Below are 27,804 nucleotides of genomic sequence, written 5' to 3' on the forward strand. Positions count from 1 at the left end.
TTTCTAACGGGGTAGTTATGTAGATTGTAAAAAAAAGCATCATTTTTTATAAATTTGAATTCTACTTATTTCAAATGTTCGCACCCTCTAAAACTCAAACTTCAAAATAACAATAATACCAGATGAAGTATGTTTGATTACTAAATTCTGGTCAGGTGATTTACATTTTAAGGTCTTGGAGCAATTTAGTTATAAGCAAAATGGACATGTTTTTTTATTATATTGGTTTTTAGTATTGTTTACAGTTAGGCCCTTTTCCCTTCCTGAATTTCCACCAGATAACAAAACGATGCACAGAAAAATTTTTTGCGGACATAACAATTGCATTTTACCAATAAATGCTCCTCAGAAAAAATTGACAAATTTAAGATTTGCTCTTATACATCCTCCGTAACCTCAAGTGTGTGAAAGCAAGAAATGAATTATTATTTTTCATAAAAAATTATTTTTATTTGAATTATGTAATTATAAATTGACGGTCTTTAAAAACATCGTAAACAAATTACAAGTTTCTAAATGCTACTTTCAAAAAAGGAATTGAAAATTTGAATTAGATGTTTCTGGTGAGGTATCCACTTTTGACATGAAGAAAGGCTCTGTCAAGAATCAGGTTTTTCATTGCTGTTTTTCATTCGTCTGTAATCTTTTGTTATGAAATCTATAAAATAAATAAAGTTACAGAAACAGAAATATATAAAAAGTAAAAGTTAATTTTTATTTTATATAATTTTATTTATTTATTTTGTTAAACTTCTGCAACGTTTGATTTATTTTTTAGGTTCACTAAATGGACAACAAAAAAGCCAGAACCTGAAAAAGATAGACTTCTCCAAGAACGTCTTTTAAAGTTAAAAAAACACCTTATAAGCTTTTAAACTATTAAAAAAGCATTTTTATTTTACCAGTTTAATCAAAATAACCACCCTAAGCAAGCCTCTGCATCTGCCATACTTCGTGAAGCAAATTAAACAGCTCATTATGTTAACATTAAAAATAAATAAATAAATATAGTTTTAAGACTATGCCACAATACGATGTCATTATCCGGTAAGATTTTTAAAATGGTGGGAATCTTCGGGGAAAAATATATGTCAGTTGTACTCAAATTACACATACTTATTGTAAAGATGGGTATACTTTTTAAAAAGCATGTTATAAGGACTAGAATCAATTGCTATCTATAAATAAGAAGGCAAAAACAAATCGATAGTGTATTTCTCTTGTGAATTGCTATCGACAGTGATTTCTGAAAAGCGAATTTCAATTAATAGAATATTAATTCTTAAAATAAGGTTTTAACTATACTGATCTATTCATTTTAAAATACTACTAGGTGATTCTACTGAACTTTCTGGGCGAGATACTCGCATATTCATTAATAATTAGTCAAAAGAACATTTTAAAAATTAATATCTAAGCATGAAATATTTGTTCCAGTGATAAATATTATTTATGCCAGATTTTTAAGAAAACTTGAGATGTATAACAATTTCCTATTGCCTCACGCTTGAATTGGGTACTTGCACTTGAATAATAATAAGATATAATCGCGAATACCCACTCATGTGACCAATGACGCCAGCGCCAGCTGATCATTATAAGCAAAATGGTGTGTAAAGTTAAGATAAGTTACTCCACATAAGTAAGAATGTTAGAACATTTTCTAACGTAAACAAATGCCACGTTTCAACAACCAATCAGGATCAAGATACCGACACTATGTCACTTGCAGGTATTCTACTGCTCAATATCATTAGTGAAATTTTAAGAAAACTACAAATAATTTTGAATTCACATTCTGTCATGAAGTTGATAAATTCTTTTCCAATAATTTTCCTAGTAATCTCTCTCTTTTTTGAAAAGTTTTTAAGTAGGTACTCTACCATAAAAATATTACCCATAAGCTGTAATCTCTATCTTAAAATTACAATATTTTCATTGTGTAAAAACAAAAAAAAATTGGTAACTTGCAACTCGAGAAGAAGGGAAGTAAAGTTATTATGTCGAACCATGTGATTAAAATTAATCCGATACCTTTAAGCGATGTCACGCGAACCTAATTGGCTTCTAAATTGACAAATGCCACGATTTACCTACTATGACATTGCTTGTAGGTATCCAATTATTATTGGGAAAAGTGTTCAATGCCTTCTTAAAGAAAGAATATCTATTTATCTCAACTGGATCGGAACTACTAGTTGGTTTCTTGTATGTAGCAATAGAGAGAAAAGCCAGCTTTTAAAACCAGAGAACTGTATAAAGTTATAGTTTGTATTTGGGAGAAAAAGAAAGAACCATGGAATAAACAAACTGAATCCATATTATTGTTACAAACCGAATCTTGCAATACAATTAACGAATACTTATAGTTAATCATTATTCCGATTTGAAAATTACGGTTTCTGTGATTATCGAAAGTTGTTTTATCCAAAACAATACGTTTTTATTTAGATCACTTTTAATAATTTTCCGGTAGAACATTCTAGCGATGAAACTCGATATCACGAAAGTAATTGGATTATTGATTATTTCTATTTAAGGAAGTATGGTTATGAGTATGGTTGAACAGTTAATTAAATTTAATTAATTAATTTTAGTTTTATGTGGGAGAAAGTTTTTTAATTATTTAATGAGAAGTAACTAAAATAAAGATTTTCTTTGTTGGCCTAAGTTCAAATTGACTTTAGATTTTTTATATTACTTATTATTATTATTATTATTATGGTCAAACGTAATATGCAGAATAACGAAGAAAATTATAATTCTTTTCATAAGAAAACAAATAAATAAACTATTACACTTAAGCACAATTTTAAAAAAAAATATTTTGAATTTTAAGTTTTTCCAAAGCATATCGACTTAAAAGTATCAGCTTGGTTCTTTATTTAATTATAAATTCCTTGCTGTGGTGGTTGAGACCAGAAATACGACTGGAGCGATTAGAGAGCCTTGATGGTAAAAAGACATAAGGCCCCAAAGGATTAAGTACTATGCATCTCTTAGAGCTTACTTGATAGAATAGAGGAGATCAGAAGTGTACCACATATAAAACCATATGGATCCTTTAGAATCTAGTGCTGTTGATACAAGCATTGTCAAAATAAGGCCAAATCCCTGAAAAATATTAAAAAAATTATTTCAACGGCTCTCGCACTCTCAGGCTTTAATTTCTTTTATAAGAATGTATTTTTAGCATGATATAAAATAAACAGAATGTTCCTTAACCACCGCTTTTTATATATATATTTTAATCTTTGTCAAGAAATGTGTTCATTAAAAGTTACGAATTAATTATTAAGCGAAGAAGAAATATATTCCAATGAACCACAAACTGTTTGATCGTAAGAAACAGAGACAAATATAGTAGATACATCATCTCCAAATTTTTCAGGTTTTAAAGCAGGTTTTCATAGTTCAATTCATTTTTCTTACGCGTGATTTAAGAGTTTAGGTAGAATTTTTGCTTCTTCGTATCTAATATCGATTTGCTTTATATAATTTGTATATTTTTTTTACTTAATTTTAGAAAATAATAGAAAAGTTTTTTTTTAAATAAAGGCGGTGATTACGGAGCACTTAGCACACATTACCTAAATCTAAACAACACATATGTATCTCGTAAAATTTTACTGTATATTGCCTGCACATTTAGAAATGTTGTTTTAAAATGAGTACTGGTGGTTTAACAGCAATATCTCTTAAAAAAACTTTTAAAGCAGTTCTATGAAAACCATTATTTCATATAAGTTCTTAATACTATAGTTAAAAGTGTGCATTTAAGGACAAAAAAAATTGATTTGACTAAGCAGTTTTTCAAAAATTGAAAAAAAAAATAAACTTGTTAGATACTTAGTTACTTATTTTTTCCAGTTGTTTGAAAAGGATTGAATTTTTCGAAACTAAATAGCAAATCAGAGAACGGATTTGTTTGCTGTGTGAAATGTAGTCAAACGTCTTCAGAGCTGTATTTTTAGCCAAAAGAAAACACCTAAATAAAATAATCTTTAAAAACATCTCAAACTGTAAATAAACATTATATATGTATGTAAATACAGAAAATCAATTATTTATGAAATAAATAAATTTGCAATTTTTATTTTATTAATGCAGTTTTATCTTGAAAATGTAATATGCATTTAATACTGCTAAGCCAGTTTTATTTTCGCTAAACTATGACCGTTTATCACGAAATTAAGAAAAAATTACTATCATAAGTTCCTTAGGTGCTTCGAACTAACTATTATGTTAAGCAACAATAGTTTTTTTTTTTCAGTTTATTTTAATGTGCTGTTACTAAATTCGTAAAAAATGCTTGAAACTGAAAGAAAGAACATGTTTTGAATTTTTTAAGGAAACAAAAGAGCTTGCAACAATTATCGCAGGGATTTTAAATAATTTGAAATGAAAAGGAAAATAACAATGCATCGATAGTAGTGAAATGTTAATAGTTTTTTGGATGGGATATACTACTAAAAACACGTATTACTGAATCTAATAATGTAAAGCTACCGGGAAAGACAAAATATAATTATAAATAAATATATTTTAATTAATTTAGCTTTTTTAATCATGTTGATATAAGGTTTTCAGTTTCGAACCTGATTTTGCAGTGTTGTTCATTCATTACTAATTTAGTGATTTTTTTCACCCCTTACGAAGATCGGATATTCAGCTACTAAATAAATAAACAAGAATTCTTTACATACTGACAGCTTTATATTATTTATAATGTTTAAGCATGAAAAATTAAGTATTATAATAATTTTACCATAGTAGATGCGTTTAATAAACTTGCTGACAGAACCTCTGAAGCAGGATATGTAACTTCTATACCATATTCAAATCCAACAGGTAGAAAACTGGTAAAAAATATTCTAAAAGTGAAATTTATTCGTTAAAATGTAAAGCTGTTTGAGTACAGTGCACACAATGTTGAAGAATTAAAAACGAACAGCAATGTCGGAATATTTTTTTATGTTCTAAATATTTCTTTTCTTGCTTTTTTCTCTTTTGCATTTTTCATTAATTTAAATAAATACTTGGGGGTACACTCCAGTTTGTTAGGTGAACCTCCTGAGCTGCTTTCGCTGCTTCTTTCTGATGGCATCGATTTGTTGGATACTAATTCATTTCAGTCTAGCTTTGTATAAATTGGGTTCCGCAGTGGACTGATCGTAAAGACACGGTTCCTAGTAGAACACCGATTTCAAGCATCACTAGTTGAGGTCAGTTAGCGGGTGGGTGACCACTTTGATCACCCTGCATAGGGATCGAGGGTGCGCGGTATCGTTCCGCGATAAACAGTTCTACCGTAAAGTGCTCGACTTCACGCGCTGGTCATCGAGCTACCAATCCAGGGAGCCATCCCCTCTGCAGAGGATCAAAATTGTGATGGCATGTCTTCGGATCATCCTCAGGAATGTTCCCCCGGCCGTCGCCAATAGCCCATTGTGCAGCTCTAGTGCGACATAAATAAAGTACCTATGTTATATAAATTGGGGTCTTAGAAATATGATCCACATTTGAGGTCTTAGAAATATGATCATTGTTAGGAGATACAACAGTTTTAAGTCTTTATATGAACTCGTATAATACACAAAACTCAAAGTAAAAGGTTAGAAAATTTACTAAAAGCACAGTAAAGATGTATATAAAAAGGGAGACAGTATTCGAAGGATAAAGTATAAATTTAAGTTGTATCGATAAGCATTCGAGATAAGTAGCATAAAATTGGGCCATCCAGAAAATTTATAGGAGTTTAAGGAGTTTAGAGACGCATCTGTGATAGAATAGTGATAGATTCTCATCCCAGAATCACTTATTTTTCTGCAGAATTTCTAGCCAATTTTTGTTCATTTCATTCTTCTGCAGTTTGATTAAAATACCCTTTCATCCTGCTGAAATTTTTCAGCATTATTTAAATTAACCCATTTTAAGTAAAGTATTAAACAATTTATAAAATTTGTGGTATTATTTTCATTAAATTACATTAAGACACAAAAAAAAGTTTCGTGCATGAAAAATACTATTTTATGCATGAAATATTATGGGGCGTATATGCACCATTGGCCAAATCAATGGACGAATCATTTAGTTAAGCACTGGTTTTAATGACATTTATTTTTATTTTATTTACAAAAGTTGCAACTTCAATTCATCATAAGACCATATGATTAATCTCAAATAATGATACATTTTGAAAAAGTCAAATTTGTCAATAATCATTTCAAGTTAAGGAATTATCGTAGTTAAAAAAATTTTTTAACAGAAATGCTTACTCCAATTAAATTGTTAGTATTTTATAGATGTCTTCAAAACTTCTGACAATATCAGAAAAATGGAATTAGTGAAAAATATGCTTCCCAGTGTGAATAAAGAAATATTTATTGAAATGGTGCTTTTTCGCCTCTTTAGTCCAAAATGAGTTATAACAAGCTTTAAACTTTTAAATATTATGCATCTTGCATAAATTGATCGGTACAATTAAAAAAATGTAACACAGATTGTTGTTTTTATGCGAAAAGTTTGCTTTTCTTTTAGACTTATAATTCATTTTATTTCAGCACTTCTTTGGCCGAAAAAACAGAGATTTCTTCTTTTATCCTGCGCGAGTTCTGCGCGAACTCAATAGACAAGCAAGGTTTTGTGGAAACAGCGCTGGACAAATCAAATAAATTTCACCGGTTTTGTGACTACATATAAAAGTTTACGTTTATATTATATAGCCTTACATAAATTTATATTACTTACCCAAGTATTCCTATCATCAAGAACTGCACCCATATCATATTGACAAATAGTAGTAAGCTAAATGCAACATACAGCACCAAACTCAAGATGCATATTCCTGCGTAGGTCTCTCTAAAGCAAGACGCAATTTTTTAATAAAATTGGAGATTACAGAAAATTGTTTCAAGATTCATTGATTAAATTTTATTTAAAAAGTAATTATTTTATTCCACCCAAAACTTACTTGTATTTGTGTGTGTAATCTAATATGCAACCAGCAACAACTGAACCAATTAAACCCGTAAATATGAATACTAGCCCCATCCATCCAACTTCGATACTTTTGTTCTGCAATAACAGAAGTTATTCTTAAAAATAGTTGGACTCAAATTAAAAATTATGCAACTGAAAAACATATTTAAGGCAAATAGTTAACTATATAGGGCCCCTTTCATTTTTGGCGATTTGCAAACAAACGGATATACACTCTCTACCAATAAGTATTTGGACACATATGCAAATGACTATATCTGCGGTCCTGAGGTACGTCACGCCCTCCACCGGTAGATATTGTGTAGGGGACAACATCGGCATTAGTCCCATGCAAGATGCCTACTGCAGTATTTTGGATGACAATGTGCTTCCTACGTTGTGGCAGTTTTACGGGGTGGACCACTATTACTTCCAGGGCGACAATGCCAGCTGTCATGTTGGAAGGGTCACCAAGGCTTGGTATGGTACCAATGGGGTTAATCGAATGGCCTGGCCTGCCCAGAGCCTAGACCTGAACCCTATCGAGAACCTCTGGGACTTGTTAGATCGCCGAATTAAGGGATGTACTACCCGTCCAAAATCGGTAAAGGAACTTACATGTCTTCTCCAAGCCGAGTGGAAGAAAATACCACTAGCTGTCACACAAAGACTTGTGAAAAATATGCTCCGGAGGGTTCACGCTGTAATTGCCTCTCGTGGAGGGTCTACCAACTATTGATTATGTATAAAGTTTGTTTTTCTTTACAATCACCTGTGTCCAAATACTTATTGGTAGATAGTGCATATGTAAATAAACCAAGATACAATCATATAAAAGTAAACAAAAGTTGAGGCAACCCGAAGGTGACATTGAAAGCAAAGACAGCAAAATATATCGTGGTAACCAGAAATGGGCAAATTTTAGCAAAACTGAATGAAAATTATCAACAAACCAAGGAGCAACGATTCTACACTAGAACCCTATTTATTTAACGAAGACGTTTGTTAGAATGTAAAAATAAAATCTCATTAGTTTTCTTTTTTATTTAAAAATGCATTCTTTAGTTCTCTTCTAAAATGTCTTATTATTACTTAGAAACCATAATGGTTTAAGTTAAGAAATCATTTCCCAGAAATATACTTTATTTGAATGAAAATACTTTAAAAACAATTATTGTAAATTCATTGTTTAATTAAAAAGAATACAAAGTTAGAGCGTAACATTTTCGGTCACTTTAAATATTCAATAAAATTTCCCTTCTAAAAGCGGAAGAATTTGGCAAGTACGGCTTTTTTAAATACTTTTCTTCTTATATTTGGTCAAAATTGCTACAGTATCGCAGAGAAAAATTTGGACATAATATTAAAAGATGCCAAAACTGTTTTTAAAGCAATCTGTAAAGCTCCATGGGTTGAAGAAACTCTTAGAAAAATGTTATTAAAACACTTAAAAGTGATAATGAAATACTACGAATAATTTCATTTCAATAAAATACTATAGGAAATGGGATAAATCTTCACCTAACTTACGGGAAAGTAACGCAAGATCAAATCATTCAACGTTGTTGCAAATGCGAAATAGCATCCAGCCATTAGACCTATAAAGATATAATGTTTTAAGAAACAAATTTAAATGAAGTCTTAAAATTCGTACACTATAGCTCTTTATTTCCAATACAGCTTTAATATCTTTTTTTAATTAAAAAGTTTTCTTCAAAGTATTCTAAATATTATATTCTTACACTGGAAAAAACTATCAGATCAGAATAAGCTAAAATTTATTGTGTTTCTGCTTCTATGAGAATACCTAAAACCTCGGTAAATTGTACCGAAGAGCTTTGGTAATTATTTTGGTAAAATTTACAATAAATTATGGTTTTATAATATGTGATAAAATTTGGTAAATGTGGCCATTTTATCATGATACTTTAGAGCATGGTAAGAAAACTAATTTTTTGGTTAAAATTACTTTTCAGTTTTGTATTTTTTACTAAGCATGTAGAAATACGAACTATAATTTTTAATATCAGAACATTTGTTAAACCAATACTATAGGAACGGAAAAATTACCAAACGAATGGTTTAAATACCATATACTCGGTTTTATTTTTCAGAATTATGGGAGTGCTTTTTTTTAATTATCAGAAATGTAAATACCATACAATATAGTAATTTTACCGGAATTTTTTTCTGTCTATGTAGCTTTTCTTCGTAAAATTGCTTCTATTTATTTCTGTATTAAACATTCGACTTAAAAATGGTAAAAATATCTTTAGTGCTTAGCTCAGAAAAAAAACGTATAGATATATTTTGGTTTTTTTAATTTTAAAAAAATTACTTACATTCATTCGACTTAAAAATTACTTAATTTAATTTTAAAATAATTATTATTTTAAAATAATTATTACTTTTAAAATAATTATTACTTAATAATTTTTTTAAGAAATTACTTAAATTACATTCGACTTAAAAATGGCAAAAATATCTTTAGTACTTAGCTCAGAAAAGAAACGTATAGAGGTATGTTTTAGCTTAAGATTAAGATAAAAATTATGCATTAAATATTGATAAATCTTATAAATCTTATTTAGTTAGTAAGTTAGCCAGAAAATTTTATTTATCAGCATGCAATTATAATAACTATAATATTTAGCATTTAAAAATTAGCTATTTGTTTGCTTTTTAAAATGAAACATTTATGTATCTAAGTTCTGCTTACTAAAAAAAAACTTAACAGAAATAAAATAACTGAGATACCTAAAACTAGAATAAAAGAAATGCTATCTTACCATATACAAGAAGAACCAGAATAAAATTCAAATTTTTTAACATCTTCCAAATTATTTTCAATTGAGGTACTGATTTTTCTGACTTCTTTTGGCACTCATTGATGCTGGGTGGAAGTTTTGGCGCATTCTGAAAAGCTATTTTAGAACCAATTATTTTTACAAAACATTAAAAAATTAGTATAAAAAGGATTTAACAAGCAATTGAGAAACATGAAAATATTTGGAATATAGATATTGTATATTAAACCAATTTGAAATCTTTACGTTAATCTGACATGATTCTATTACGAACCATGTAAAAAATCCAGGTGTACAGTGCGCAAAAAAAGCGGACCACCTGGATTAACTTTTGTTCTAATAATCGGATCTTCACATTTTAGGACTCAATCTTAAGGTTTCGAGGGGGGCAAATTCAGATATACTAATAAATTATTGCAGACGATATTTAAAGATACGAAATCAAACACCAAAAGATTCTTTCTCTGAATAAACATACCTTTTTCAAACGGATTCGAATTTCTGACCCCCAAATTAATTCTGAACAGTCGCAATGCGGAAAATATGGTTCCAATAGTTTGGTCAAGGAGAACAATCCCCTTTGTTAATTTTTTTATTTTGCGTATTTTTCTATACTTCGAAAACTTTTTAAGGAATTGAAAATGTTTTGCACAATATTATGAAATTCGTTAATCCAAAAATAATTCTCTCAAAAAGTAACTATGAGTAACTATTTATAATTTTTTATTACGTTATTTAATAAGAATAAAAAATTATGAATTGTAAACTATAAAATTTTTACATCACTTAAAGAATATCATTTTATTTAACAGATTAACCGAATACACAATTTGTGCAAAATCGGCCGAATATTTCCTGACAAAATGAATTTTAAAAATAGAATTTTTAAAAATGCGATTTCTAAGGAACCATTCGACCGATTTATTCAAATTTTGTACTTTACCATTTAAAATTGTATTCTTGCAATGATATAAAAAAACTGTATACCTTAAAAAGTTAAAAATATTTTAATATTATAAAATAAAATAATAAAAAATAATAAATATTTACTCAAAGTTATATTTGCAGTGGAAATATCTTTGGGGAAACGAATTTTATAATTGTCTTCAAAAAATTTTCAATTTTCTTAAATAGTTCTGAAAAGTTTGTGAAATAAGCAGAAAGTAAAACTATCATTAAGGAGTCCAAACTTCGGACCGCTCTTTTGACCACAAAAATGGAACCATATTTCCCAGATTGCAGACACCCCCCTTATATTTGGGGGTCAGAAATCCAAATTCATTGAGAAAAAGATATTTTTATTTAGAGAAAGTACGTTTTTGCGTCTAGTAATATATGTATATATATACTAGCCGCCTAAGGCGGCCAGCTGTCCGCCACGCTAAAGGTTTCCACAAATAAAGTTTTTTAAAACATAGCAGGAAATCTGAAGATTAGTGGACAATTAAAGTGTTCCTGTCCTGCAATTTTGTCTTCATATCCAGTTCTGCTGCAGATGTGTTATAGCTCTTGAGGATGTTTGAAATTATATAGCTACAACGCTTAAGNGCAATTCCTTAAAAATATATATATACGAGTATTATTGTGTAATGCTAATAATATATTTATATTTTTTATAATATTATTATTAGATATTAATTTGTGATCCTAAATGAGTTGTATCTTAAATAATTTTAGAAAAGGATTCTAAAACTTGATCTTTACGGATGGGATAGGATCGCAAAAAACACTTTATCAAGTACAATAGAACTTGTAGTAGTAGATCAATTTTAGTACAAATTTAGTAGGAATAGTTCACTTTTAAATAACATGTCAACGATTATGCTATTTTTTTATATAATCTTTTAAAAGTAAGCTTTCATACTTATTTTATGAAAGATATAAAGATTTTTAATACATATAAGTAAGCAAAATGCACGCACACTTACTTAAAACTATTAATAAAAGGAGAACAGTATTCATAGCAGTAAGGATAGTAGCTACAGTTTCTTTACCAACTTCAATATCTTCTTTCTTCTTGCAGTCACTACTGACTAAGAGAGGTGAGAAAATGAAGCCTATTCCTATTCCTAGCTGTTGGATTAAAAAACTTTAATGACTACGAATCTCAAAGTGGTCATCTTCGAACATCAACTCAGTGTATGTATGAAATGCTACTAGGTAAGTTAAGGGATTCAAATTTATATTCACAAAAGAATATCATGACATGTTCGCTTTCTAAATGGGTACAGTGCGCAAAATAAAAAACGGTCCATCCTGAATACCTTTTGATCAAGCGAGCGGATCTTTGTGTCCTAGGACTCAATCTTAAATGCTCAAAGGGAACCTCAAATATGCTAATTAATTAGCGCAAATGATATTTTAATTTACGATATCAGACACAAAAACATATTTTCTGTGAATAAACATACCTTTCCTTCGACGGATAAGGATTTTTGCCCCCCAAATAGTAGAGGGTAGCCGCAATCTGGGAAATATGGTCTAAGTATTTTGATAGAAAGAGCTCTCCAAAGTTTGAACCCCTTAATGTTAATTTTACTTTTTGCGTATTTCGCCATATCTCGAGAACTTTTTAAGCGAATTGAAAACTTTTTGCACACAATTATAAAATTCCTTTATCTAATGATAATTCTATGAAAAAAGTAACTTTTATTTTAAGTATTTATTATTTTTTATTATATTGTTTAATTCAGTTTCTTTCAGTGATTTAATTATAGTCGAAAAAATTTTGAATTTTAAAGCAAACAACTTTTAACAGCATTTTAACAAATGTAATTTTGCATAGAAAAATACTAAATGTTTTCGAAATCGGTCGAATAGTTCCTGAGAAATCGAATTTTTCTTTTTTTAATTTTGACTTTTTCCATGCAAAATTACATTCCTCAAAATTATGTAAAAAAATTCCATACCTTACAATTAACAAATTTTTCGACTATTATTAAATAAAATAATAAAAAATAATGCATATTTATTAAGAGCTTATTTTTGCCTGAAATTATCTTTGGATAAACGAAATTTTTAATTGTGTGCAACAGTTTTTCAATTCACTTAAAAAGTTCTCGAGATATGGCGAAATGCACAAAAAGTAATGTTCACATGAAGGGGTCTAAACTTTAGACCGTGCTCCTGACTATTGGGACCATATTTTCCAGATTGCAGCTACTCTCTCTATTTTTGGGGTCAGAAATTCAATTTCTTCAATAAAAGATATATTTATTTAGAGAAAGCACGTTTTTCTGTCTGATTTTATAACTTAAATTATCTCCTGCTCTTATTGATTAGCATGTTTGAGTTCACTCCCTTGAACCATTAAGTCTTGAATCGTGCAGATCTGATCATTAGGTGAAAAGTTTTTCCGCGTGGCCCATTTTTAATTTTGCGCATTGTACATATTGAAATTTTGATGAAATGGAAAAATTAATTATTTCAATTCTAGTCTCTGCTGCTTGTTCACTTTGCACACCAGCCCTCTTGGCTTCTTCTTACTCATCATTGAAGATCAAGAGAGAAGAATGGCTTATGTCCCTTTTTTTCTTTATTTTTACAAAAATTACGATTGGATTGCATTTTGATGAGCTCTAAGTTTTGGCAAATCGGTTCTCACCCAGAATTGGCCGTGTTTTGTTATTGGGCCGGACAATGGAATGGAAGTTCCTGCATCCGTTAGTAAATTCTTTATTTTTTCCCTCCAGAATCAGTTTTCATGGACATAAGCTGTCATTCCCCTTTGATCTTCTTAAAGTTTTTTTTTCTTGAAAGTCGAAGTTCTTTCTTGATAATGGTATGAGGTCCCATTGATTTTTTTCCAAAAGTGAATGGATACATTTACCTGCAAGTTGGTATTGTTGGGTTTTTAAGCGATGATGCTGTCTATCGAAAAGCCTTTTAAGCTTATCTAAAAGAAAGGCTTAATAAAAAATGCAGGTTTTTCATTTTTTGGAAGTTTGATTGGCTATATCTACTGGAAGCATCAATAACCTAGGGTTGTGCTGGGTCACGGAACTTTTCTAATATTGTTCCTCACTAATAGTGCATTGCAATTCCTTAAAAATCATTTAAAGAATTGCAATGCTGTTATTTAACCAAGATTTTCAGGGTCGAAAACACCGACAAAGGAATTTTTCACTAACTTTGACACACCATAACTCTAAAAAGTAACAGTGCGTCATGGAAACGTCTGCATATACATAACTAGGGAGGGATAAACTAATAATACAGCAAAGATAAACTTAAGGGTGCTGTTACTTTCCTTAGATAAGCGCCATAAAACATACTAATATTTCCCTTTTAACAAAATTACTTTAAATTTTGAATTTTTTTACAGGGAAGAGAAAAATTTTAGGAACTCAAATTTGCAGAGTATTAATTTATAACCCACTTCACTATAAAATTCAAGCAAATCCAAAAATGCAACTATCAGAATTTCATATTTTTGTCTGATTTTTAAAATAATAGATTTCAAGCACTAACACATTTTTACTCTCACCACTTAGTTGGTATCGATAACAATAATACTAGATAGACGTGTTCATCACTTTAAAAAAAAGTTTTTTTGGTGACTTTGTCTATGTGTTTGAAAAGTGCGATTCAATTGTTCATCATTAATTTTCGACAAAAGCATTCGAGTGGTTTCCTTTCTCAAATGAATATAAAATAAAGTAACGTTCTCGGATAGTTATCGTACAATAAGTAATAGGTCAACCGAGCTGAATTTCAACAAATAGTCTGATTAGTTAAAATACATATACTTTTCTATTGCAATTGTCAAATCTGGATGGCGAAAATTTGGCGAAATTTGTTGTCCATTTATGATAATTTTGAAAAAACAATTGTTTAACTCAATATAATTACTAAAACACTTTTGATGTTTAAAAAAACAGCAGTTGGGAAAAGTAAGCTGGTGCAATTTATTACCTAAATACAGAAATTCTGAAATTAAATGTAACATGAAAACTAATTAATTGATTATGAATGAATTTTCCAATTTCTAAACATAAACCTAATTCAATTTAAAATTGAAATAGTCATCCAATGTAAGTGCTAAAAAAGTTTTATTTTTCATCAGCCGGTTTAAAAATGACGAGAAACAATTCAGCATTCGTTCTACAATTAATAATAAACATATTCATGTTTTTAAGGCTTCTATTATGCATAATATCACAAAGCATCGACACAACATACCTCATAATTTGATATAAACATAACATGACGAAACATTTGCATAACATGCACTGTTTATTTCTTATTTGTTCTTTTATCAAATACTGCCACTATTAATGTCTTATGAGCAAAAGTAAACAAATAAATAAACAAATAAAATATAGTAGAACTCTAATAGCATCAGGAGAAACATTATAGAAATATTACAAATAAGTTAAAAAGTTAATTCATTGATTAAATCTGACTGAAAAGATTAATTTTTCTTTGAAATAAATGATTAGATTAAAATCGGTTTGAAATTTTGAATGGCATAAAACTGCAGCATATAGCTCACATTGTGTATTTCAATATGATGTAGTCATGAATGATATTACTTAAGGACGATCAACTTTGATGTCATGACACTTTTCATGTAGTTTCTAATCGCCCAACGAGCCTATGCGGCCTCTATCAACACCGAAAAGGAGCTATTAATTGATACTTTGAATAGTTAATACTCTATGATTTATTATTTAGTTTCTTAATTAAATGTTTTTTAACTTTTTTATATCAAAGAGAAATATAAAAAAATGGTTTCACTCCTTTGCGTATATAAAAAGCGAAGTGTTTTATTTGAAAGCATAGTAGCAAAAGCTCTCCCAAATGGTTGCAGCGCCACGTTACGGTAACAAGCTTAACCACTAGTTTGATGAGTTTATCCTATTCCATTGTTATTTTTAATTAGATTTATAAAGTTTTCTATAATAGTTTTATTATATGCTTTATTTTAATTCCATAAAATGTTTAAATGTTAATTCCTTATGGATGGCATACGTTAATGAGGAAAAAAAAGCACATTTTATAAAGTAAAATATGACTTATTTAATATATTTCAGTTATTCGCCATCTTTTTTTTGTTCTTAAATTTATTTCAATGTTGAATAAAACATATATTTATACTGATGACAGTCCAAAAAGCGCTATTAATGTAGATTTTTTTCCCTATTTGTTATAAAATGTATTATATGACAGACATTGTAAATAAAACTATAACGGAAACACTTTTTAATTATAATAAATCTAATATCTGAGAAAAATTAACTCGCCTACTCAATTTTTGAGATGCAATGCGCTATTTATAAGCATATGTAGTATCTCTAAAGACCGGGAAAAAAAGGTTAACGTTACCGTTAACATAACATAAACGTGACGCAAAAGTTTTCTAATTATAGAACTAATATCATTTGGAATGGAATACCTGCAAGTGTCATAGTATAGGTATCTTGATCCTGATTGACTGTTGAAACGTGGCATTTGTTTACGTTCTCAACTGTTCTTTCCATTCTATTTTGAGTAAGCCAAGCCCGTTAAGTGTTAATTTTCTTAAGTGGCACATTTTAATTTATTTCACAAAGATTTAAACTCTTTCACGATGTGTTTCTAACTTAACACAAAGACAGGCACAAAGCCATGTAGAAAATAAACAAACAGATTATGCAAAGTTGCTAGGTACACTTAGCAAAAATATATCAAGGTTACAATAAAAAAATAAACAAATAATAAATATAAGTTAAGTAAAATACGTAGAATAGAAATAATTATATTTTAACAAACTCAATGCGCGATACTGCATTCTATTTAATTAACTTTACGTTAATTAACATTCGAACTTGTGTGGGGAGACTTAGCTCGACTTTAACACACCATTTTTTTTATAAACGATCAACTGGCAATGAGGTCATGGCTCCCATGTCTGTGTATCAGTGATCGTCTTCCTCTCAGGTTGCAAATACCCAATTGATTCGAAAATTTTATGCTTTTACATAAATTTATAAAATGGAAAAATTTCAAAACCTTTACATAAGTCCATGTACTTTTATCTCTCCAATAATATTTATTGGAATGAATCAAGAAAAATACAACTTTAAAACTATACACACACACTGTCACACGCAGAGAAGTACTTCATCCATTGATGCTATAAATAGACTTCATCATTCATGATATAATAGTGCAGAAATAAATGAAAATATGACATAGTCACTACATTATGAAACGCAGAATGGCAACTATTCCAAACTAGAATATCAATTAATCGTTTCATTTTACAGTTGGTGCGATATTGCAAGCATTATAAAAATTCTTTGAAGAAATATTAGATTTCTTTTTGACCAGTTGGATGTTTAATTTTGTGGGTTGTAAAAGAATGATAAGATTAAAAATTATTTATTATTTATTTTAAAATTATTTGTGAATTATGATTTATGACAGAAAAGAATGTTCGAACAATATTTGCAACTTACTTGATTTCCAAACACTCCAATCGCGCATGCACGTGACACTTCATTGGATGGAAACCATCTTGATGCTATGAAGGGAGGTATTCCTAAAATAGCTAAATTAGTGAGTGAAGCGGAAAAAGTGCTCACAATCACAAAAGGAAAGGAATTTTGCTTCAATGTCAAAATCTGCAACGCTGCACCTGCAATAAATTTGTATAAAACATTCAAAAAATTCCACAATTAATTAATAAAATATGCTTCATTTGGAAACACATTTTAAATTATATTTTCGAAGTTTGGGAGCAATGTTATCATATCCAGCAAATCTTTTGCAATGTTAAAGTTTAGAGTTGAATTATTTCCTTTAAAGATGCACTATAATGATGTTTTGGACCACACATCAGAAATATTAACATGAATTATTTAGCTGTGTCAATTATTTGCATCTTCTCCCTTCTTATGGTATCAATAAACTTATTTTCATGCACTTTTGCTGACGTTGACAACCAATTGATGCAAGGTTAAAAGGCAAATTTGGTAAAATTCATTCGAATGATCATCTGCTTAGACAAAATTATAAAACTTATTGGTTCTCAAAGTGCGAGATTTCAGCAAACCGGAATATTTATTAGTATACAAATGGATTACTTTCAGTTTTTTACTCCTGCACTACGTGGTTATCGCCATTTGATTTTTTAATCAGGATTTAAATATTAAAACTAGTTTGACTTGGAAAATTAAAAAAGTCACAATAATTTTGTTCTATGCCGAATACTTTTAAGAGTATAACACTAAAATTTTTCTTTGGATTTTTCTAATTATATGAATATGAAAATATTTTTTAAAGCTAATATGAAAAAGAGATAAAATTTAAGAAATATCAGTCATTTAACTTTAAACTAATTACTTCATTTCATATGGAGATAGAAACAAATTATGTATTTCATTTTTTTATTACTAGGAGGCTTAAACCTTGCTCGGTCCGTTCACCCCACTTCTCATTCATCACTGTTTTTTTTTTTTTTTGTTTCTTAAGCGTCAATAATTTTCATACATTTTGTTAATAGGTTAATCGTAACGAAATAGACGATTACCAAGATTTGAAAATAATTAGTCTAAAGAATACAGAATGTGACTCTAAAGGAAGAAACAAATGAGAAGTGATTTTACTCGTTGACGAGACTTATAACAACTCAAATAGGGAACGGTTTCTACCACTCTTTATAAATGTTAAGCCCAATATGAATGATAACATGCAATCTTTCTCTTTCTCTTGCTCCTTTTGATTGACATCTACTTAAGCGTGAGCTCATAAAACAAAAAAATGAAATTCTTGTGAAGGAAACGTAAATTTACTACAACAGTAGATGAATATTAAAAAAAATAAAAGCTCAAAAATACTTAATTTTTTAATAAAGTTTAAGCGAATTGGAATTTTAAAAAACAATCCCGTCAAGTTCATGAATAAAAATGGCTCTTTCAGACCGTCAAATAATTTTAATTCAGTTGTTGCAATTTAGTGGGCTACTGATTGGCCAAACATGGTATTTTTTCCTACAAGTTTAACGGATAATAATTATCTAACTAATTGTAGAATCTTAATTTTTTTTTATTCCGCAGTACCCTCAGTACTCTTTTTAACTGCCCATTATAATACAGAATTTCTAAATCTTATAGTTTTTGCAAATAAGCAAAATGTAACTTTGAAAAATATAGAAATGCGTAAAAAAATATTTAAAAATGCAATAACTTACAATAAATGCAGAATTAAAGAGAAAAACAACTCGTGTTAAGTTCATAAGCAAAGCTGACCCTTTCAGTACGTCAAATGTCAACTGTGTAATTGCGTTCCCATAGTCTGCAGAACAATTGTGTAATATTTTTGCACCAAGTTTAACAGCAACTTAACTATCTGTTATTTTTTAACTATCTGGTTTTAAACTATCTGGTTATTATTTATAACTATTCAAGTTATCTATCTGTTATTTTTTTATTTCATCGCACTCCCTGTGCATTTTTCTACTATATATCATAATTTGAAGCTTCTAAGTCTTACAGATTTTGCGCAGCAACACAAAATGTAGTGTTAAATTTACCACCCAAAACAACTTCGAGTATATCATTTTTAGTAGCAAAAGTATTTTTAGCAGCAAATGCTGCAATTTTATTATTCTGTACCAATACTCATCCAAAAAAATTAGAGACTTTGCTTTTAATCGCTTTGAGACTTTTGCCTTTGAGATTTTTTTTCTACGTTATTGAATGAGTATTTTGACAATTCGAATATGTTACGTATAATCTTTGTTTCACAAAATTAACTATTAATAAGAAATTTTACTTTTATTTAAAGAAATAATTTTTCGTTTAACTGAGGTGTAAGATATTGAAGATCATCTTATCAGTTGTCTCATAAATGCCAAAAGATCAATTAGTTGAATAGGGAGAGTTAGAAACATACGCTTTGTCACGTTCTGCTTGTAAGACTTGGAATTTATTTTCATTATGCTTTAAAATTAGTTGAAAAGTTCGTTCTGGAGGCAGCACTGTTAATTGAGAAAAATTATAAAATAATGTTTTTCTTACATAATTATCATTTATAATGTTTACAACAATGCAATCTGGTGACAAAATTATCAAGCATCCTGGCAAATATTTCAATTGGAATGGTTTGACACACAGCAAGAAATTTGGTTGTTTATTTTTTACGGTCATCAATGCCATCTGTTGAGGAACTATGGCCCAAATTTCGTTTGAAACTTTATGGGAATAAAAATTTGTTTCCTAAGCAGAACTCATGATTTATATCACCTTTAGTTTTTCTTTAATTGATTTTTCAAATTCTCGTTCACTTTTGGGTCACCCGATACACATGAACTTAAGATCAAATACAATGGAAGTAATTTTTGTTATCACATACATTTTACATCAAAAATAAAAGAGCGCAAAAAAATAAATGGACCATCTTGAGTAACTTTTAATTTAATAATCGGACCCTCATGATCTATTCTAATACTCAACTTTAATGGTTTGAGGAGGTGATCTCAAATATGATAATTAATTAGTGCAGACTATATTATAAGTTACAAAATCAGACACAAAAACGTACTTTATTTGAATAGGCCTACCATTTTTTCTACGGATTTGGATTTCTGACCCCGAAAATAAAGATGGGGGGCTGCAATTTGGGAAAATGGTCCCAATAGCTTGGTCAGGATAGCGGTCCAAAGTTTGAACCCCTTAATGGTAATTTTACTTTTGGAGTATTTCGCCATATCTCGAGAACTTTTAAGCGAATTGAAATATTTTTGCACACAATAATGAAATTCTTTATTCAATGATAACAAAGACAAAAATAACCTTCCGCAAACATTAATTTATTTTTATTTTTTTTATTTAATAATAGTTTTAAAAAAATTTGAATTGTAAAGTATAAAATTTTTTACATAATTTTAAAGTGTGTAATTTTATTAAGCAAAAAGTTGAAAAATTTGAGCGAAATTGGTCAAGCAGTTCCTAAGAAACTGAGTTTAAAGGAAGTCGTATTTTTAAAATTCAATTTCTCAGGCACCATTAAACCGATTTCACTCAAAATTTGTATTTTGGCATGTTCAATTGCGCTCTTTGAAATGATGTATAAAATCGCATATCTCACAATTCAAACTTTTTTTCGACAATTCTTATATAAATAATAATAAATATTTGCTAAAAAGTAATTTTTGCATGGAATTATCTTTGATTAACAAATTTTATAATTCTGAACAAAATTTTTTAATTCACTTAAAAATTTCTCAAGATATGGTGAAATACGCTAAAAGTAAAATTACCATTAAAGAGTCCAAATTGTGAACCGCTATCCTAACCAAACTATTAAGACCATATTTCCCAAATTGCGGCTGCCCTCTGTATGTTTGGAGTCAAAAACCCAAATCCGTAAAAAAAATGCATGCTTATTAAAAGAAAATACATTTTTGTGTCTGATTTCGTAACTTAAAGTATTGTCTACACTTATTAATTAACATATTTATTAACATATTTGAGATCACTCTCTCAAATCATTAAGATTGAGTCCTAGAACATGAAGATCGGATCATTAGATCAAAAGTTATTCGCGATAGTCCGCTTATTTTTTTGCGTACAGTACACTATCATCTGAAATCAGCCTTAAAAAAGCACTCTAGCAGTTACTAGTTAATCCTCATAATAATTCTACTGAAACGTTTTATAAAGTAATTCAAGGAATTTTAAACTTACTTAAAGTGTTGAATAAAGAGCCGCAAATAACAGTCCATCTCAAGTCGATTCGATCTATGATTGAAGAAGCGGGGAAAACAAGAATTATGTAAACAACCATATACAGCATTGACGTCCAATTCACGGCATTTTGTGTTACATTGTAGTAGCAAGTATTCATATCAGCCATTACAACATATTGCGGATATAGCATTCCACACAAAAACGACAGAAAACTGAACAAAAACAACATCCAAAAACGTCTTTTGTATACTTTGATTTCAGTCACGTTGTAGTTTGGATCAAAGTTGACAGTAGCGTGATCTGTCGTAGATGCGATCTTAGAAGTCATTGTTACAGTGTTTTTTTACAGTATTTGTGGGTATCTTTTACCGCACATCCATTTAATTTCGATGTTACAGGCCTTTCAATTAATAAAGGTATATTTCCCCAATCAATCAGCCTATGTCAAAAAAAGCAATGTAAATGTATTTTAAAAACTTTTTTAGGTTTCTTTGGAGTTTATTATATTCAATTTTATTTTGTAATAAATACACACATTTCAAATATTTGTCATGAAATACTAGTCAGTTCTATTAAAATACTAGTTTTGTGTACTTAAGAGGTTTATTAATAAAACCGAGCTAAATGAAAATTTCTTCAAAACTGAGTTAAAGCCATATTTGGTACACTTATAGCATATTTATTTTGATATGCTTGTATTTATAGTATATTTTGTATTGGTTTCATTGTGCTTTGGTGTAATAGTACCGATAGATATAGATACATCTGAAAACTACCAAAACATTACAATGCAATAGAAAATCAAATTCAATTTTGTTAATTTTCCCGTTTACTTGAATATTAGAAAATATTAGCTTGCTTGTTTTTCGTATAAATCATACATTTCACTGTGGAACAATTTTGTTTTTCTAATGCATGAGATTTTTTTAACATATCTTGCTAATAGCATCTGTAAGACCTGTCTTACAGATCTCAACAGATTTACAGATTAATCATATCTTGCTTTTCTTTAACCGTTAAACACGTATCGCTGATTTCAAATCTGAAACCGATTTCTCTCTCCGAACTACTGCCTTTTAAATGGCATTTTATTCTATTTTTCGAAGAGTACAAGTGTAACAGCGTTTGATATAACAAGGGATCGCATAAATGTTGCGACAAACTTCTAGTGAAGTTAGAGCACATCATCAGGATTAAAACTGCATAAGAACCCATGCTCGGAAATGTCACCATTAGCCACTATGGGCTCTTCCTTTTACAAACTGTTTTTTCGTGTGCTTCTGAGCAAATCGCAATAGGACGTACGACGATGGGTTTTTACGCGATTTTAATTCTGAAGATGAGACCAAACTTTCCTAGAACCTTGTCACAACCCTTATCTAACCCCTGTTATAGATACTATTTTTAAACGTTTACATTTCGACAAAAAAGTAGACTAAATAAATAGACTTTAGGAAAAAAATACGCAGCTCTAGGCGCAAAACTAATTTCAGATTTGAAATCCCTTTAACCAAATTAAGTAGGTTCAAGTATTTGTATAAATGCTGCAAGAAATTTGTTCTCCTGTGTTATTAATGCTAATATTAAGCTTAATGGAAGACGGCTCCAAGTAATACTGTTAAAAAGTGCAAAATTTAGCGTTAGTTGTGTGTTTTACTTTTTTTTCTATCTCCTAATACTCTATTATTTAATATCAATAGAAAAGTTGTGTTTTAATTGATCATATTTTAATTAAAATAATTATCATAATCATTGTTCGAATATAAGTGTTTAATAACAAAAAAAAATATTTTATACTTTTTGTTTATTGTGTTTTAATTTATTATTTGTTGTGTATAAAGTTCACAAATAAGGAGGCATGTGAAGATGCATGTGGAGATAAGGAATGTGAAACAAATTGAGATGGTTAATTTTAAAACTTTTCATATCTTCAAATATATCTTTCATGGCATTAATAGTGTGTTATTCTATCTTATAATATGTTAGGCAGGGCGTGGCATCAATGAATGTCTCAACTCATTAACTCAATCTGCATTATGTGAAACGCTTTTTTTTTGTCGTATGCCTGTTTAGGCAGTGGGGGAAGTAAGCCTGTGTTTCAGTGGCGCCATCTATGGCCAGGAATTCGATTTCTGCCACGCCATTCACACAACGACAACCCGTTTATATGGCGGGTCACATTCACACACAAAGGAGAAAGTACATAGAACACACAGAGAGAGAAGGAAACATCCATGCTTTACCCGGGATTCGAACCCAGGACCTTTCTGATGCAAGGATAGTTCCTTGCCCCCTACACAGGCCGGTCAGCATATGAAACGCTGCTATGTTAAATACATGGATATTTAAAAACCACCGTTTGTGTGAACAATTTATATTATATTACGAAAAAAAATTGCTCTGCATTCTTTCTTAACGAATTAAAAGAGAATAATTGACAAAGTTAAGAATGAAAAAAGTTTCCTCGGTAATAAATTAAGAGAAATTAAAACATTCCTTCATTTGCTGCAGTACCTCAATTTTGCAAACAATAAACACTTCGTACACTTTATGCAAAAGCATAAAATTCTAATCAGTATTAGTACTTGAACACGACTGTAAAATATGGGCGCATTCAATATTCAATCGTCAAAAGTAATAGACTTAAACATTGTTAAATAGACATAATGATATATTGTTTTTTAGGCAAATTTTTACGCTGAATTGAATAAAATCAAACACGAACTGATAAGACTGATAGTGTAGACGTTTAAAACGTCTTTCTGCATAAAAAGTATAGTTTTATTTTTATACCTATGCATGCGTTTTAAATTGTTATCTGGGAAAGTGATTGATTGTTTCTCTTGTATATGTTTGCATTGAATCAAATGAAACCAAAAACATCGAGAAGACTTATAATTTAGATGTCATAAGAATTAAAATTAAATTTTTATGCATCACAAGAACAATTTTTTATTTTTTTTAAATTACACGTATGGTATTACTATCAATATAAATGAGCATTGTTTCGTATGCACTTTATTACACCAAATTCATTAAAATCAAAATTAAGACAATAGTTCTAATAATTTAAATGAAATTAGGGTTTATATACGAAAACTAATATTTTTAACTTATACCCCTTTACTCATTAGCCCCTAGCAATTTCTAAAATATTAATTCTATTTATTTAGTTTTGATTTTATTGATTATATAGCAAAAAAAAAACAATGCCTCACTTGTTTATATAGCAATATGAGACGTATTTCTTATGCACTTTACTATACTAAAAGTCAAAATTAAGTTGATAGTACTAATAGGTTAGATGCAATGAGGTTTAGGTAACAAAATTAAAATTTTTAACTTATACCTATTTACTCATAAACACCTTAAAAATATGAAATTATTAGTTCGATCTATTTTAGTTTTTATTTTTCGGAATCTATCATAAAAAATTGGAAGAAACAATGCCTCACTTGTTTATATACCACTGAGAGACGCATAAGTACAAAATTGTTCTTCCGCGTAAATGCTTTTATTACGTTTTAAATATTAATGCTGGCAACTTTTTTTTTATTTCATTTGATTTACCATAAATATAAAAACAAAACTAAACTTTTCCTACATGAAACGTTTAATAACTTTTTAACTATTAGTTTTCTCGACTTCAGTTGGTGTCTTCAATTCAGCGTGAAAAAAATACTTGAAAAACAACACTTCGCTTGTCGAGATAGCAACATTTAAGTATATTTCCCTTTTATCATCTCTTATTCTCAAGTATAACCCTTACAGTGGTTACGTAAAATATCCTCAGCAGTAGACGGATCATGGGTTTAAGTCCGTCAAGTCCCCTTGCCGTCAGGCTAACAGCGGGATATTTTCATGGTTTTCCTCACCATGAAATGCAAATGCAAGGTCGATCCATGAAAAAGCTCTCCAGGAAGGTAAATTTCTCCCAGTACTTGATACAGGAGTTCCCTTGTCTTCCGGAATGGTTTAAAAATTGCAAGACTACAGGTTTGAATATTGGTAGACGTAAACTTAAAATGGATACGGCTGTTCAACGATGGTTATAAAATTATAAAAAGCATAATTCTTATTGAAGGAATATAAAGTGCTTCAATAATTTAAGGGCTATTTCATTACATTGTACTAACAGTGATAAAAATGCCATCCTGTAATTACAAAGTACACAATTCTTTTTTACTAAGCTGCCTTTCTATAGTACAATATTTATTCTATGATTTTTATTAGCATAAAATATACTCCATGCTATAGTAATTATCTATAGTAACTATCTATGTTGAATCATCGTTATAACTTTACAGTAACTGTCAAGACATTTGACTCACCTAAGCTTCTATAACGCCTGAAACTGTCTTTATAAGATTGCGCTGCAACCACGTATGGATTGAAAAAAATTCAAAGATTTGAATTGAAATGTCATGCTACTTTATTAGCATTAAATAACAATCGTGTCTGGTCGCTGTATAATGTAAGGAAATTACAATGCATCAGCGGAGAAATCAAGTAAAATTACAGAGACACATTTACTCTTAAATCAGTCAGTTTTAGGTGAGCGATTTCTTTGTTATATTTGGTGGGACAAAATATGCATAGTCATTGGAATAAAATATAGTAAATAAATGTGTCTTTGATCAGATATGTTTAACTAGCTCGTTATGGGTGTAAGAATTAGAGTTTTTTTTTCTAGATTTATGCACATTTGAGATATCTTAAGATCGGAAGGGGGGGGGAAGTAAACAAGTACATCATAAAATCGACATTTTTTATTGTTGTAATAATGAAAAATAGGATGAAATGTTTTATTAAAAATATGCATTATGTGTAATAGATTTACGCTTCTAAGGAGAACAGCTGGTAATATTTAAAGTAGATCTGTATAATATTAGATAAGAAAACCGAGGTGATTATTTACATAATGACAAAAAGACGTAATCATTTAAAAATTTATCGTATTTATCTGGCCTTATTTGTGACTTGATGAAAGAGTTTCTAAATTATTACAATAAAACAAGGTAATATAAATATTATTTGTATTTACTTACATCAAATATTGTATCTAAAAAATAAATAAGATATAATTGGTTAACAAATAACACGGGAGAAAAAGTAGACCATTATGACATTAAGTTAGCTAACCAAAAGGTAATCAGAATAATCATTAAATATAGCACTATACACTATAAAAAATAATATTATTACTAATAAAATTAATACTACACACTGTTAAAAATTACACTATAAAAAAATACCGAACCAAACAGCAGTCAAAAGTACTGTCATTGCGCGTGCAGGTACTTTTTACCGTAATATCCATTTTTCCGGAAAATGTTACGGAAGAAAAAACTGATATACCAATAATCACAATAAATTGACTTTATTTTGACAAATGTAGGTACACTTATGAGGTAAGAATTATAATTTTATGTATAACTTTTGAATCTCGCCCAATCGCGGATTTTTCGAAATATCCTCCTTTAGCAAGAATCACAGCAGCGCATATTTTTGCCATTCTTTCTTTTAGTTTTTGCAATGTTCTAGTTGAGATCTGGTTCCAGAAACTGAGTAAAGATTCCGAAAATTTGTATTGGTTTTCACATCGCATTTTTATCAAGCTCATCCCACAATAGCTCAATAAGATTAATATCGGGCGATTGAGGGGGACAATCCATTTTTTTCGGTATTTTTCTTTTCTTTTGATGCAATGTAGTTTCTACACTATTTAGATGAATGTTTTTATCGTTTTGTTGCTGAAATATAAATCCTTTACCAACGATTCTCTGTCCACGCGGAAAAGCGCAACGTTGCAATATTCTGTGATAATATTTTTAATCCATAATTCCCACTATTCTTACAAGATCTCCAACTTTGTCACCGGTAAAACATCCCTGAAGCATGACTGAATGTCCACCATGCTTTACAGTTGGTAATAAGCATTAAGTTGTCATACGCTCACCAACTAACTGCCTTCGTTTGCTTCCAAACAACTCAAATTTTGACTCACCAATAAACAAAACATTTGATCACTGTTTTAAAGACCAGTTAACATGTTTTTAGCCTATAGCAGTCGTTTAACTATGTTCTTTTTTTTCAAAAAAGGTTTTCCAGCAGCCACACAACCTTTTAAACCATAGTCACGAAGTTTCAACGTTGTACAAACGTTACTGACACAGTTTTCTGCCTAGTAGCATTCAATTCCTTACGGATTTCTGGTGCTTTAAGAATCCTCTGCCGCTTACTTTGAATGCAGATAAACTTATCCTCACGTTTGGACGTTATTACAGGTCCCTCTGATCGTTGGAAGCTCTTATTTTGGCCAGTTTCTCTTTCCTTTGCAA

The 27,804-nt window shown here is 29.6% G+C and overlaps 1 protein-coding gene across 1 annotated transcript; it reads right to left on the reverse strand.

The window, feature by feature from the left end:
* Window positions 1-428: 428 nt before the first annotated feature.
* Window positions 429-25,883, reverse strand: LOC107440790 (choline/ethanolamine transporter flvcr2b). The gene is made up of 11 exons (XM_043040615.2): window positions 25,795-25,883; window positions 21,461-21,902; window positions 17,231-17,409; window positions 11,717-11,861; window positions 9,771-9,905; window positions 8,512-8,579; window positions 6,974-7,077; window positions 6,751-6,861; window positions 4,769-4,874; window positions 3,011-3,114; window positions 429-658 (listed from the first exon to the last, which is right to left on the reverse strand). Exons 2-11 carry the CDS (start codon window positions 21,789-21,791, stop codon window positions 616-618), a joined length of 1,326 nt encoding a protein of 441 aa, XP_042896549.1. The 5' UTR covers window positions 21,792-21,902; window positions 25,795-25,883; the 3' UTR covers window positions 429-615.
* Between the last annotated feature and the right edge of the window lie 1,921 nt (window positions 25,884-27,804).

Source organism: Parasteatoda tepidariorum, chromosome 3 (genome assembly GCF_043381705.1).
Source record: "Parasteatoda tepidariorum isolate YZ-2023 chromosome 3, CAS_Ptep_4.0, whole genome shotgun sequence".
Taxonomy (NCBI): Eukaryota; Metazoa; Arthropoda; class Arachnida; order Araneae; family Theridiidae; genus Parasteatoda; species Parasteatoda tepidariorum.

Coding starts and splice junctions, on each gene's coding strand:
- LOC107440790 (XM_043040615.2), bottom strand. CDS start 21,791: ATGACTTCTAAGATCGCATCTACGACAGATCACGCTACTGTCAACTTT. Junction 6,862..6,973: donor GATTACACACACAAATACAA/GTAAGTTTTGGG, acceptor GTCTTGCTTTAG/AGAGACCTACGCAGGAATAT. Junction 659..3,010: donor GATCTCCTCTATTCTATCAA/GTAAGCTCTAAG, acceptor TTTATTTTATAG/ATTTCATAACAAAAGATTAC.